Source organism: Pyrus communis, chromosome 14 (assembly GCF_041283825.1).
Source record: "Pyrus communis isolate YQ-2024b chromosome 14, ASM4128382v1, whole genome shotgun sequence".
Classification (NCBI taxonomy): domain Eukaryota; kingdom Viridiplantae; phylum Streptophyta; class Magnoliopsida; order Rosales; family Rosaceae; genus Pyrus; species Pyrus communis.
In genome coordinates, this window is record NC_142578.1 from 14626025 (window position 1) to 14641693 (window position 15669).

The window sequence follows — 15669 nt, forward strand, 5'->3', positions numbered from 1 at the left end:
TCCCATTTCCACCTTTCATTTCAACCACATGTCTTCATCATTGCAGCCACCATTCAATCTTTAATCCACATGCATTCACACACACTTCACACAAATAGCAATCACATGCAAACACATGCATTTCCAACCCCAAACACTCATTTCCGTGGCTCCTCCTCCAGATTTCCAGCATCCCATAATCATTCACACCCCTTTAATCCACATGCAATCTTCCACATCCCTCACCAAGAAATCATTCAACACATGCATCTTGGCAGATTTCACATGCACATTCACCCTAATCATTCACATAGCTTTAATTCACATGCATTTCAGATTGCATTCCCATTCTTTAATTCAACCAACACAACCATGCACTCCACATGCATTTCCACCCTTACAAGACCCTAATCATTCATCCACACAATCTGCCATCATTCACACAAACACCATCATTGCCGTGGCTTACATGCACTCCCATCCTTTACCATTTCAGCCACATGCATTCATACAAAGCTTTAATCCACATGCATTTCCACCTAGCTTTCCATCTCACAACCACCAGAAATCAACCAAAACCGTGCATTCCCTTTCATTTCTGTCAAAGCACATGCACTCCCACCCTTTAATCACATGCATAAATCAGCCACATGCATCTCCCATCTCATTTCCAGATTGTCCCCTTGCACATGCAGCCACTTATTCAAAGCACATGCATTTCCACCCTTTAATCACATGCATAAATCAGCCACATGCATCTCCCATCACCATTCCAGATTTCCACCACCCTCCTAGCTGTCATGTTCCCCCCATTTCACCTATAAATAACCCTTCATTGCAGCCACAAGGAGGGGGATCCATTCACCACAGAAATAAGGCCTTTGTGCCAGAAATTCATCCATTCCAAACACTCTTCCATAAACTCATCCATTGCAAAAATGTAGACATCAAACCACCCTTGTGCCGTGCCTTCCCTATTAATCCAAACACCACTCCCCAAACCATTCACACCATCAAACTATCCTTAGACCTTGTGCTACAACAACGAGGAAGAGAAGAGTGCCTAAACGTTCATACAATTCAAGTTTGAGTTGTTGGAATGTTTAGGTGTTTCTTTGATTTCAATGTTTAAATTCAATTCTCTTTGTTTTGTACGTATGAGGAATGGAAGAGAAGAGTGCCTAAACGTTCGTACAATTCAAGTTTGAGTTGTTGGAATGTTTAGGTGTTTCTTTGATTTCAAAGTTATGAGGAATTAAAACCCCCCTTGGCTAGGGGGGTGATTCGAAATATATGTTTATGCTTACATTTTGATTTGATTACTTCTAATTGCGTTTCATAAGTTGTGGATTCAATTTGTTTAACCGTTTGATTGATAACTTATTTATGTATGTTTATTGAGAGTGCACGCTTAATTTTCATGCATGAATATGACGCTAGAATATAAGTGAGTTTCACCTAATAGTTACGAACTTATATTCACAAGTAGTGGAGGTTGCTTATAAACAATCGCGTTAAACAAATTCTTGGCATAAGTTTCATGCAATCATAGTAACGAATGCCTCGTCAACACTTATAATTTTCATAGAGCGTAATGATTCTTGCTTGTACCTCTTCTATGCATTCATGTTGAGGACTTGTGGGGAATGTTTTGAATTGTCGCATGCATCATCCAATTCAATAACGTTAGGAAGATTTGAAGGTTAATTAGTGCATCACGGTTAACTTGGGGTGTTGAGTATCATAGTTTATTGAAATGCAATTGGAAATCATTTTATTATGCAAGTATAACATGTATGGAGATGAACCCCTTAGCTAGGTTCCCATCCATTCAATTCCATCAAATTCATCTTTACATTCTGTCTAGTTTATTAACTTGTTTCGTTATTTCAATTCTCGTCAATTTAAAACCCCCCCTTTACTTTCTTGTTCTTTAGTGTTTAGACTTTGTTTAGTTTATGTTTTAAAGTGTTTTGATTCAATTTATTTCCCAAAATTCGTCCAAATTCACCAAAGTGCTCAAAACTGCCCAGAAAGTGATTTTAAGGCTGTTTTGAGTGTTTTGGGTGATGTTTGAGTCTTTTGGTTTGTTTTAGTGTTTTAAAGTTTAGTTTTACATTCTTTGAGTCTAGTATAGTGTTTTATATTGTGTTTTTACGTTTGAATCAAACCATAATCTTAAATTCGTCCAACATTGGGTTTAAGGTCAGAAACTGCCTAGTTAGTGTTTTTAGGCAGTTTTGAGTCTTTTGAACTTGTTTTGAGTCCTTTGAGTCTTTGTGAACGTTTTTAACTTTATTTTACGTTTTTGAGTCAGTTTCCAAGTGATTAACAATCCCTCCTAATCCCCGGTCCAGAACGATCCCTACTTACATACTTACTACAATTGACAAAAAGAGGGTTTAATTTGTGTGCGTATAAATTTCGCACCATGTCTCCTTGAGGTACATGACCAGATTCAGCTAAGAACCCTGCAAACTGTCCAAGAAGAGCAGTTTGACTTTCCCCAGTCGACGTTTCACCTGTGCTTCCTTTTCTGGTTTGAAGGTAGGTTGAGAACTCATTCAACAAGTCAGCCGGATTGGCTGTAAAGTTCATCGACCCACCGATGGATGTAGCAGTAGCAGCATGGTACTTGTTTGTATGTGGTCTAGCGTGTGAGCCCTTATGATCTCTTAAAGGCTTGTTCTCAAACCTTGGCTTCAACTCAGGGTGTAATATCCAGCATCGATCTATTAGATGTCCAACATTATTACAATGTAGACACTTCAGATCTGGCCTTTTTCCCTTGTATACTTTATCTCCAAATGACTTGTGATTTGTCACAAAAGCTCTAGCCTCAAACACACTAGGTTTTACGTCAACATTCATGACTTTTCTGCGTACTTCTTCTCGCTGGATAGTAGTGCAAACACTTGCAAATGATGGAAGTTCGGGATTCATTAGAATATGGCTTCTAAGATCTTCATATTCAGAACCCAAACTTGCAAGCAAATGAAAGATTTTGTCTTCCTCGGACTTTTTTAACAGTACGGCAGCATCGATAGTGTGTGGTCGATACATTTCTAGTTCGTTCCACATGTTTTTCATGCAACCGAGATGATGAACAAAGGATTTATCACCTTGTTGAAGACTTGCAAGATTCCTCTTAAGCTGGAACACTCGAGCAGCATTGTTTTGATTTCCATACATGTCCTTGACTGCCTTCCAAAGAGCACTAGAGGATTCTGAAAAACTGAAAATTTCAGATAGCTTAGGATCCATGGAGTTGAGGAGCCACGACATGACCAGCTGGTCTTTGCACAGCCATGCTTCATACTCCGGTGACGCGACGTCAGGTGCTTCAATACTTCCATTGATGAATCCAAGTTTGGATCTTCCTCCAAGGGCAAGAGATATTGATCTGGACCATGGAAGATAGTTAAACTCATTTAACAACACAGAACACAAACGTTGGTTTGGGTTGACTTCAGCTTCTGGAAAACTAGGGCGAGGAGCTGTGAAGCTTTCAGCTTCTGAGACAAAAAGATTATCTTCTGCCATTATCGAAACAAATGTGCAAAAGAAGAGAAGGGACAACAATGGAGTCAGGCTGGTTAAGGTTCCGGCTCTGATACCATGTGGAAAATATGGAAGAGAATGCTTTGTGAAAAATATGGAAGAGAATGCTTTTTTCTCATTATATTTCTCTACAAGATTACAAGGATATATATACATGATACAAGTGTGTAGGTAGGACAAGGTAACCGTCCTAGTGTGTAGGTAGGACAAGGTAGGACGGTTGTAGGACGGCTGTAGGACGGCTTGACGGCTGTAGGACGGCTAGTGTGTAGGTAGGACAAGGTAGGACGGCTGTAGGACGGCTTGACGGCTGTAGGACAGTTGTAGGACGGCTTGACGGCTGTAGGACGGCTAATTCTTCCAATATGCACTTATTGCAATTTCAGTCAGCAAAAATCAATTTCAATAAAACATCGATTCAGTAATCACCATTCCTCTGTCCCTTAGCTTTCGCCCAAAACAAAATCAATTTGCAGAATTCTTTATATTTCAAAATCCAGTTGAAGGAAAGATTTGATCTGGGCTTTTTATTTAAATGGGTTAGAAATGTTGGAATCTAGCAGCAGTGATTGAAGGGAGTGATGGAATTGTTGTTGCTCCCCTCCCCTTCCTCAGATTCAAATCTGCACTTTACGCAATAACAAAAAATGAGTTTTTCTACTTCAACAAATCAGTCATTACTCCGATATTGCACTAATCGTCCGATTAATTAAGTCAATAGATGCAGTAATTATTCTACTCGACTGAAATAGTTAGTACAGTCCAAGCTGTCAAACGAGATCTAAATGAGATTAGCGTGCATACATGGGCTGACCTAATCAAATATGTAAGGCCCAATCACTGTTCATTAACGATTTTCTATACTTTTTTTTTTGTTTAGATTTGTTCTGGTTTGGATTAGCTAATAGCAAAATTGTATTGTTTTATTTACAAAAAAATTAATGGAAATAGTTTGAAAATTTTAAATTTTAACGATAAGAATAAACTAAAAAAATAAAGTATATATTACATTAATTAACTTTTTAATGTAAAAATATATTTTTGCATTAAAATGAAAAGCACACTATTCGTTAAAGTCATTTTTATTTATTTATTATTTCTTGAGAGGGAAGCCATTGTCTCTTTATTTTGTAGCTGTTTGTTTCTCAGTCGAGCACTCAACAGACAACAATAAACAGCAGAAAAATAAAAAAGAGGAAGAAGAAGAAGATGAGCAGCATCGGAACAGGTTACGATCTCTCCGTCACCACATTCTCCCCCGACGGCCGGGTCTTCCAGATCGAGTACGCCGCCAAAGCCGTCGACAACTCCGGGTACCTACCTTTCCTCTCCAAACCCTATTTTCTTCCCCGCAGCAATCCAAATTCTCAATCTGCAGGATTTTTCGCCATCTGATTTGGGGTTAAGGGTTTTGTAATTGGAAATTTTTGTGTTGCAGGACTGTTATTGGGATCAAATGTAAGGACGGCGTTGTTATGGTAAACCGTTTTTTCCTTTTCTTATTTATTATTTATATAAAAAATATTTGATATTATAAATTTTTTGAAATTCTTGCTCTCATACGCTTGGATATTCAAACTTAGGGGTTTTTCTTTATTTAAATTGATTTCTTTTGAATTTCAGGGTGTGGAAAAGCTCATAGCGTCGAAGATGATGCTGCCCGGTTCCAATAGAAGGATTCATTCAGTCCATCGCCACTCCGGGATGGTATTTACTTGGATTCTTTGTAGATTTTTGCTGTTTTGTTTAATACCCAGTTCTACCAAATGCTCAGGGAGCTCACTTATGGTTAATTTGTTAACTTTTTGGTTTTTAACATATCTTTTACTGCTAATTAAGGAGGTCAGGGTTTTGTTGTGGTCATGATCGTTTGAATGTTCGATTATATGTTCCATGGACATATATAATGTGAGGGAGATTCCATAATCTTCATAAGAAATTTGAATTAACTACTGAGTTATGAAGGAAATGGAGGGTGTGAGGAAGGAGCAATACTACTTGTAACTGTTGAATCAATATTATCCTTAATTTTTATATATAAAGTTACAGAAATCTTTTATTACATGTTAAATAGTTCAGTTTTGCTGTTGGGTTATCTGAAAGTTCAGTTGCTCTGGCCTCTAACTGCGTTTTGAAAAGAAAGAAGTGTTTGCAGCTTAAAAATATGAGAGATCTATCTCTTAAACTTAAAGCAATCCTGGTGCTCAAAGAGTGATTATTTTCAAAAATTTACAGACCTTTTTTTTTCTTCAACCAAACAGGAGTTAGCACCTGAATATCTCTGACTTACCCTCCATATCTTAATGTATATACTCCTATCCTCATCATTGGGATTGTATTTGAAAACGAGTAGCATATTGACTGCTGCTTATTTTCAAATGCGATTGGGAACAGAAAAGTCACAAGTTGGTTTGAATCTGTAAGACTGGGCTAGCCTGAATCTTGCATCATTTGTGCATTTCCTTTTAAGATTTCCTTATTATGCTGTCAAACTGGTGATATGTTATTCTAAATAACATGTGAATTTGTATAACTAATTCCAAACTATAATTTGATGCATCTTTAATTCCTTAGCTCATTGGCGGATATGTTGAGATATTCAATGAATGTATGATATACACAGATTTCAAACATTTTGGTGCCATATCTTGATTTTTTGACATCCTAAGAGATTTGTCTGATAATTTTGGTGGCTTAAGTATATCCAATCAATTTTACCATCAGAGAACTGACTTTCAAAAGTAGTGTATGATGCATTTTGTGATATTTACCATTTACAGGCAGTGGCAGGATTAGCTGCGGATGGTAGGCAAATTGTTGCTAGGACCAAGTCTGAAGCTACCAACTATGAAAGGTTTGCCTTTTCCTTTGGATTTCATGTATAAAACAAACAAGAAAACGTGGAAGGTCTATGTTCTTTGGAACGTCTAAACATTTTCTCTCTCCCTCTCTATCACTCGTGGATTTGTGTTAATCTATCCTTCCCTTACTATCCTTCCATTTTCCCTTTCAGTTTGTCACACTAGTATAATTTGAAAGAACAGGTCTGTTAGTCTGGATTTGTATTTAAATATCAACTCTAAGTTGGTCTAATCTATTCTGAGTATATATAGTCTTACTTTGGCAGGTAATTTAATGAGTCAATAGAAAGGCCCAAAATATTTTGTTTGAATCCTACTTGCATGCTACATGCACACAGTGTAATCTTTACAACTGCTGGCACCTTTATAAAATGAAAATAATTTTTGGTCCCTCACTTGATGGCTATTATCTATTTTGCATACACCTGTATTTTCAGGAGTCAGGACTTGTTTATTCTTGTTTGACGCCTGTTAATAATGGACATTAAGAGGTCAATTTTGTTAATATCCGCTCGAGTTATCTAGACAGTTTGGTTGGTGAACAAGTTCTGTAAATGTTGCATCATAATTGTTTGCATGTGCATAATTGTAACAAAATATATTCTCTTCCTTTTTTAGAATGATTACCATTTGCTATTTCATGATTGGCTCGTAATTATACATGATTGGTCTTTGTACTTTTAGTTTATTTGTCCTTATTTTTATGATTCTTCCTGCAGTGTGTATGGTGAACAGATTCCTGTTAAGGAACTTGCTGAACGTATTGCTAGTTATGTGCATTTGTGTACACTATATTGGTGGCTCAGGTTTGTTGAGAACTCACTAATCATGTTGTCATTTCAAAGGTTCTTTTCATCTCTTCTGATTATCTGTGAATGTTATATTGCAGACCATTTGGATGTGGGATAATCCTTGGTGGTTATGACAGAGATGGGCCGCAATTATACATGGTTGAACCTTCTGGTGTTTCTTATGTAGGTTTACTTTTGTATCTGGTTGTCATTGCTATAAGAATAGTGTTTATCCTTGAACATTTGAATTATGTTTTTTCTTTGGTTTTTTGTATTAATCTTTGCTTGTGCATATCATCTAGAGGTATTTTGGTGCTGCAATTGGAAAAGGCAGGCAGGCTGCTAAGACGTAAGTTCAGAGTTTGATTTCTAAATTTTTTCTGACAGATATTGCAGTATTATAAACTTTTTATCTGTGTGAAAATCTTCCTATTAATATGGGCTCAATTTGGTCTATCTTGGTCACTCTGAAAGCTTGTGAACAAAATAGGGTAGAACTAGGCTGGAAGAGTTTTGGTTTAAGGAACATTTGAGAATATAGGCTGTCTATAAACCTCGAATCAAACAAGAATTGAACTACCAAACTGTAAGCCTTGAATCAAATAGTCAAAGACCAAACCAAAATCAATCTACCAGGCTGTATAGAGCCTATAGTAATGACAAGGATTCTTGAGCATGTGTCTTTTACATTTTAACAAAGACATTAATGTCAGTTTTTTTCTGACTTTAATACGTTTTAATTATATTTTATTGTGCTGAGAAATTTGAATGGTGATACTTATATATCCATATCATGTGATGACAGAGAGATTGAAAAGTTGAAGCTTTCGGAGTTGACTTGTCGGCAAGGCGTTATTGAAGTAGCCAAGATGTGAGTGACATATACAATGAATACTTTGCTCTGCACGTTTTAAGTTGATAATAATGATGATGACATCTAGCTATAGACTTCTAGACATGGAGTTATTTTGTTACAAGGTCATTAAATAATGGTTAGTTTAAAGTGTACTGTTCCATTTATATGCCTAAACCAGTACGAGTCCTATCTTTTTATTGTACTGTAACAAATGAGAGTTGCTACAACAGCTATTCGAACTGTGCCTTCTTAACGGAATAATTACTGGACAAACTATAATAGAAAAGAAAAAGGAAAGAAGACTTCATTGTGAACTAAACAAAGGCAGTTGACTTTGTGCAATTTTGGTGTCTGTGTAAGATTAAACGAGAATTGAGCAGATGAGGACTGCACATGGGCAGAACTGCTCTTGGACTCTATGCCCTGTAGCTGGGATTTTGGACAAAAATTTATATTTGTTACCCATATGGAAGGTAATATAGGGTAAGAGATAGATCCAAAAAAGTCTACATGGTGGGGAATTTGTGGGGTTAGAGATACATCTTTACAAGTCTATTGTAAAAGTTAATGATTTTGCACCTCAAGGCCCTTTTCTTCCTTGGGTTTAAGGTTTCTGCGGTTCTTAATTGTGGGCTTTGTTCTGGTCCTATTGCTGTTGTTTTTTATTTTCTTCTTCCTTTTGGCTTAGCCATGTTGTGGTGCAGCATTCCCGTCTCAACTCTCAAGTACTCTTATTAATCTCTAAAGAGAATTCATTTTTATCTTCCACCAAAAATAAAAAAGTTATTAGCCAGATGTTTCTCACTTATTATTTCACAGTGCATCTAGTTGTCAATGTTTTGATATCACGGATGAAATACAACTCCTCAAGTTGGATCCTCAAAGAGGCAGTGGCATGTTGCATAATTGTTATGAATATTAGTTTGTATTTCTTTGATCATATATTTATTTTAATGGGTCATTTGTTTTTCTGTTTCAGACACTTGGTTGTTTCAATCGCTTCATGAGTTAGCCCTGATTTATATCCTGAACTAATGTGCTTTTTGTAAAAAGTGATCTAATAGTAAACTCACTCATGTTATATCACCCCAACATTGCATAACAAATATTGTAGCATTCATGTATTTATACATCTCTAGTGATACTCAATCTGAACTTTCTACTAATTTAAATATTCAATGATGCACAACAGCATTTATGGAATTCATGATGAGGCAAAGGACAAGGAGTTTGAGTTAGAAATGAGCTGGGTCTGTGATGAATCAAACCGTCTGCATCAGAAGGTATCTGAATTTCTTTCCAAGTTCAATGCACCTGCAAATTTCAAACTAATTTACGACATGGCTTTTATTTTTATTTGCCACATTTGCTTCTCATACCATCCTTTTGACATTTTATGTTTTCAGAAGTATTTTTGTTTTAATTCTTTTTTGTTTCATTTTCTATTTTCCTTTTAATTGTTTGTTACACACCATTGTTTGTGAATTCTAAGCATGAGTCCATAGCTGTTCTTAAGGATCCACCGATCAGTTGAGTGGCCCATGACTCCATGACCAATAACCTATATCTCAGTTGGATCATGTAGAATTGTACATTTCAATTGCGGGTCTCACAAATGCTAACGTTTGGAACAAAAATTGAGTACATTTTTGGAGCCTGAGCTGATTCTCTTTATTTGTATGATCAATTTCCATCTTGATTTATTTATGCAAAAGATTTTCATTATGATCTAAGACTGTTAATTTGAATCAATGTTTTAAAAAAAAAAAAAACCCCAAGGCATGCCTAAGCAGCTTTTGGGGTGGGGCGGCGGTGAAAACGCCTCTTGCCAGTGGGAGTAGGCAAAAACTCGCCTAGACATGATCGAGGTGCGCCTTAGGGCGAACTGGGCGTTTTTGTTTTATTTTATAAAACTTCTTCTCAGTCTTCTTCGTTCGACACTAGAGTCCTCGACAGCCTCACGTTCTTCTTCTCCTTTGTGAATCGCTGAAACCCTCCCTTCTCTTCTTCTCACGATACCACCAACTGAGCAGCACCGCCACCACTCAGTGAAGAGGGAAAGTGAGAGTGAGGGACAGTGTACCATGGGAAAGAGAGTGGGTGGGGGCTGCATGTGGAGCATATTAGTATTGTAAAATGAGTGGATATTAACGAGGGAAAGAGACTGTTCGTTGTCAATTTTTTTGTTTTTTTGTTTGTTTTTATTTCAATGTATGTGGAGCATATTTGGAGGAATGATTTTATTTTTTTATTTTTTATTTTATATGTTTTTGAGTTAAACTTGTTTATGACTTGTGCACTTTTGAATGACAAGGGATGTTTGTTTTACAAAGTATTATATTTTATATCTATAATATATGTACCTATATCTTATAAAATTTAGGTCCCATGAGGCTTCACCTCACGCCTCAAGGCTTTCACATAGCTAGGGCTATTCATGAAACGTCTTGCCTATGCCTTCGCCTTTTAAAACGTTGATTTGAATACAATCCTTTTTTGAGTGCTGCTATTTGTACTACATATATTGACCACCTTGCTGGCCACCTTTCAAATGAAGGTAGTTAGGACCGACATTGGTGGGACCCACGTACCTCTGGTGGTAAAAAAAATGTGGTGCTTCTCGTTTGAAGGCTTAGTTGCTGTTTTTAGTCTATTTCCCTGTTAAAATGCAAGTCATCTCAACCAGTACATGATTTGGAGTTTGTGGTGTTTAAGTTGTGTGTGATTCCTAGCTGCTTACTGATTCACCGAACTTGTGCGCTATATACCTCCACATTTTTGTTTTATTCAAATTTGATGATTTAGCACGGAGGGTTCTGATGCATTTAAACGAAGGCCTATTGACGCTTTGGTTAGAAGATGTGATTACAGGACAGAAGTTCAAGACCAAAGGGGTAGAGGAAGACCTAGGAAGATTTTGGAAGAGACTCTAAGAAAAGACTTAGAGTACTTGGATCTAGTGGAAGATGTGGTACATAGCTGAGCGCAATGGCATTCTAGGATTCATACAGTCGACCCCACTTAGTGGGAAAAGGCTTTGTTGTTGTTCTTTGTTTCTGTTAGCTACTTCAATACTGTTATAATTTTTTTTGCCTTAGTTGTTTTTGTTGGTTGTGTTCCCTTTTTGGTAGTTATATTTGGAAGGCTGTGTTGCGATACTGCAGATTGATGATTTTGTTATTGGTTATTCAGGTTCCGGATGAGCTTCTAGAGGAAGCAAAGGCAGCGGCTAAAGCAGCATTGGAAGAAATGGATGCAGATTAAGAAGCCGATGAAATAATGTGTTGGTATTCTGAAACCCTACTAGAAGAACATCAACAGAAAAGGGTTACTGAGATAAGATTGATGGATTTTCATTAGCCAACTTGGGCTGCTGTAGTATTTCTTGTACGTTAAAACGTTCAATTTACCAACGTTGTGGTGCAAACCGCATCTGTAGGATGTTTGAGAAACAGAGTTTCACTTACATTATAATGCACATTCTCCTTTTGAACTGCTGAAGTAATTCTGTTATTTCACTTGTGAGTTTGCTATAACTTTTGCTGGCGTTCAATTTTTGTTTCTAAACATATTTTGGGATTTTTCCGTAAACGAATGGGAATTTTGTTTTTGTTTTTTTGGTGGCACTTTTTACAAGAATCATATCTATCGAATTTATAGCATGAAAATAGTGTTACAAATGAAATGCAAACCTTTTGACGCCATTGAAGTTCACAGCTACTTGCGGACCCTAACCAATCAAATTACGTGGAAAGGAATAGGGGTGGCCATAAAAACTGTGGAACCGAGAAACCAATTTAAATTGCAAAAAACCATGTTGACAAAAAAAAGTCAACTTAGGTTCAAGAATTGGACCAAACCGTTCATACTAGTTCTGTTTCTAGTTTTCACCTTAGTAGAACCACTTATAACCGAAGCGAACTATGAATATAAATAATTATTTAAATTTATTAGTTATATACATATGTCATCAGATGAGTAGTCAAACCCAGACTGGTTTTATTTAGTGCGACTGCATTGGTGCATTTCTCAATTAGGCTTCACTTCTCAATTCGGTTCCATTTCACTTTCACCTAGTGAGGCCTCATCCTTGGATTATTTTTAGGTAGCTTTCATGATAAGGGCTTGGGCTAAGTTTATTTGAACAAAAACCATGCTATAATTTTATTTAATGAAAAATAATTAAATATTAATAAAAAAAACCTTTAAATTTTAATAAAAAGGGCAAAAGAGCTTAAACTTTAATGAAAATGATATAATTTTAATATAAAAAAATAAAAAAGGACCTAATGCGCAGGACCTGTGCGTCCATCACATATACTATTTATGAAACTAAACACTATTTATGAAATTGAATACTATTTATGAAAATGAACGGTGCTACACTATTTATTGATCCAATTTCATAAATAGTGCCTAGTTCTTGGTCATATTTCATAAATAGTGCGTAGTTATTGGGTTCAGTTTCATAAATAGTGTCTCTTTCTTGGTCCGGTTTCATAAATGATGTCTAGTTATTGGTCCTCTTTCAATAATAGTGCCTACAATTTCATAAATAGTCTCTTTCTTGGCTCGGTTTCATAAATAGTGCCTAGTTATTGGGTTCAGTTTCATAAATGGTGTATAGTATTGGTACATTTTCATAAATAGTGTCTCTTTCTTGGTCCGGTTTCATAAATGATGTCTAGTTATTGGTCCTCTTTCAATAATAGTGCCTACAATTTCATAAATAGTCTCTTTCTTGGCTCGGTTTCATAAATAGTGCCTAGTTATTGGGTTCAGTTTCATAAATAGTGTATAGTATTGGTATAGTTTCATAAATAGTGTCTCTTTCTTGGTCCGGTTTCATAAATGATGTCTACTTATTGGTCCACTTTCAATAATAGTGCCTACAGTTTCATAAATAGTCTCTTTCTTAGCTCGGTTTCATAAATAGTGCCTAGTTATTAGTCCACTTTCAATAATAGTGCCTAATTCTTGGTCCAGTTTAATAAATAGTATATAGTCTAATTTCATAAATAGTTTCCACCTATTGGTTTAGTTTTAGAAATAGTGTCTAATTCTTGGTTTCGTTTCATAAATAGTGTTACTTATTGGTCCAGTTACATAAATAGTGTACTTATTGGTCTAGTTTCACAAATAGTGTCTACTTATTGGTCAAGTTTTATAAATAGTGTCTACTTATTAGTCAAGTTTTATAAATAGTGCCTAATTCTTGGTTCAATTTCTTAAGGTTTGGAACTTGGACCCTTTTTGGTCCTATAAAAGCACCTATTGCATCGAAAATGATAAATCTAGAAGTGATCCTTTAGATTAAAACCTTGAGAAGATTATGTTCTCAGTAATTATATTTAAGAAGTTGTTTTCAATTACCAAATTAAAATTCCCTCACATTTTTTACATACCTACAATAATTAAATGTAGCTCTCCATCCAATTTCTTTAGCTTGGATGTCATCTTAGAGAAATTTTCTTTGTGCTTGTAACACAAGTGGTACACCATGTGTTATTATGTAAGTGGTGGGAATTTTATTTTTTATGTTATTATTTTTTTAACAAAAGAATCTCACCACTGTATAGAGACATGTTGTGTACCACCTTGTGTTCTAGGCATATTGAAAAATCTCTCGTCATCTTGACTACTATTGGGAACCAACACCATAAAAATAAAACTAAGAAATGTAATTCAATTAGTAGTCTTTTTCTTACTGTAAGAAAAAAAAAATCTCTTAATGATAACTGACAACAGGAGAAAAAAGAGTGGAAAGGGGGGGAGTAGGGGATGCGCGCTTAGCAAGTTGTGTTTTTAATGTTTTTATTTTTTTATTTTTTATTCTTTGTCCTTATCATTAATAAAGTTAGTAGATAGTTTTTGATTAAAATGCAAAGATTTGAAGTCATTTGCATTAGTTTTCTCATATTTTTATTCTTGTTTATTTTCATGAGAATTGTGTGCTTTGAGGATTCTGATTAGAGAAGGGAGCAGTGGCTAGAAACTGGGATGGCCACCAGAATGATGAACATTAAAATAGGAGGATTAACCCTTCACCTTTTTGGACAAGTTGATTTGCTTATGGTGCATACTAAGGCCTAGGGTGAATTAGTACAATAATGTTATTCAAATTAGAGAGGAGAAAATTTTATTCAAATTAGTTTCTCTATAGGGGAATTAGGACAATAATGTTGCTATGTATGGTGTAACATCCCACATTGCCCAGGGGAGTGGATCCTGTAAGCCTTATATGTATATTCTCATCTCTACCTAGCACGAGACCTTTTGGGAGCTCACTGGCTTCGAGTTCTGTCGTAACTCCGAAGTTAAGCGAGTAACGCGCGAGAGCAATTCCAGGATGGGTGACCCATTGGGAAGTTCTCGTGTGAGTTCCCAAAAACAAAACCGTGAGGGCGTGGTCGAGGCCCAAAGCGGACAATATAGTGCTACGGTGGAGTCGAGTCTGGGATGTGGCCGAATGTGTGTCGACAAGGATGTCGGGCCCCTAAGGGTGGTCGATTGTAACATCCCACATTGCCCATAAGAGTGGATCCTGTAAGCCTTATATGTATATTCTCATCTCTACCTAGCATGAGGCCTTTTAGGAGCTCATTGGCTTCGGGTTTTGTCGGAACTCCGAAGTTAAGCGAGTAGCGCGCAAGAGCAATCCTAGGATGGGTGACCCACTAGGAAGTTCTCGTGTGAGTTCCCAAAAATAAAACCGTGAGGGCGTGGTCGGGGCCCAAAGCGGACAATATCGTGCTACGGTGGAGTCGAGCCCGGGATATGGTGGGGGCCAGGGCCAGGATGTGACAATTCATCCCATATTGCCCAGGAGAGTGGATCCTATAAGCCTTATATGTATATTCTCATCTCTACCTAGCACGATGCCTTTTGGGAGCTCATTGGCTTCGGGTTCTGTCGGAACTCCGAAGTTATGCGAGTAGCGTGCAAGAGCAATCCCAGGATGGCTGACCCACTGGGAAGTTCTCGTGTGAGTTCCCAAAAATAAATCCGTGAAGGCGTGGTCGGGGCCTAAAGCGGATAATATCGTGCTACGGTGGAGTCAAGCCCGGGATATGGTAGGGCTCGGGCGGGGATGTGATATATGGTGTTATTTTTTTATCTTTTGAATTTGAGTTTTGTTTTTTGGTTTATTGAATTTGTTTTTTTTTTGTTTGCTTGCTGCCAAAGTGCCAAAAATATTTGCATTTGGATTTAGTACTTGGAAATGATTCATTTTATTTGCAACTTTGTATAACCATTTTAGAAGTATTTGAATGCATGCATCCAAGGTATTCAGAACCGTAAACCGGCATGAGCCGAATCAAAACGGGCGTAAACCGAACCGTTGATATTTTCCAGTTCCGGTTCTGGGTGTTTTTTTTTTTTTTTTTTTTTTTGAGGGTGGAACCAAACCAAACCACACCGTGCCCACTCCTAGAAAGGAATTTAGAGGAACTAATTTCTCACATCTTTGTAGGGGATGAACAATAGACATTTCTTTCTTGTTTTTATAACTAAGGGCCGTTTGATAATTATTTAGTTTTTAGTTTTTATTTCACTTTTCTGAAAATTGAAATCTTGTTTGGTAATTACTTTCAGTTTTCATTTTTATAAAAACTAAAAG

At 36.6% G+C, this 15669-nt stretch overlaps 1 protein-coding gene across 1 annotated transcript; it reads left to right on the plus strand.

Annotated features, from left to right (window-relative positions):
* Positions 1-4647: 4647 nt before the first annotated feature.
* LOC137712531 (proteasome subunit alpha type-3) lies at positions 4648-11549 on the plus strand. The gene is made up of 10 exons (XM_068451607.2): positions 4648-4853; positions 4979-5018; positions 5164-5247; positions 6321-6394; positions 7121-7207; positions 7291-7375; positions 7495-7541; positions 7998-8063; positions 9241-9331; positions 11241-11549. Exons 1-10 carry the CDS (start codon positions 4750-4752, stop codon positions 11310-11312), a joined length of 750 nt encoding a protein of 249 aa, XP_068307708.1. The 5' UTR covers positions 4648-4749; the 3' UTR covers positions 11313-11549.
* The last annotated feature ends 4120 nt before the right edge of the window (positions 11550-15669 follow it).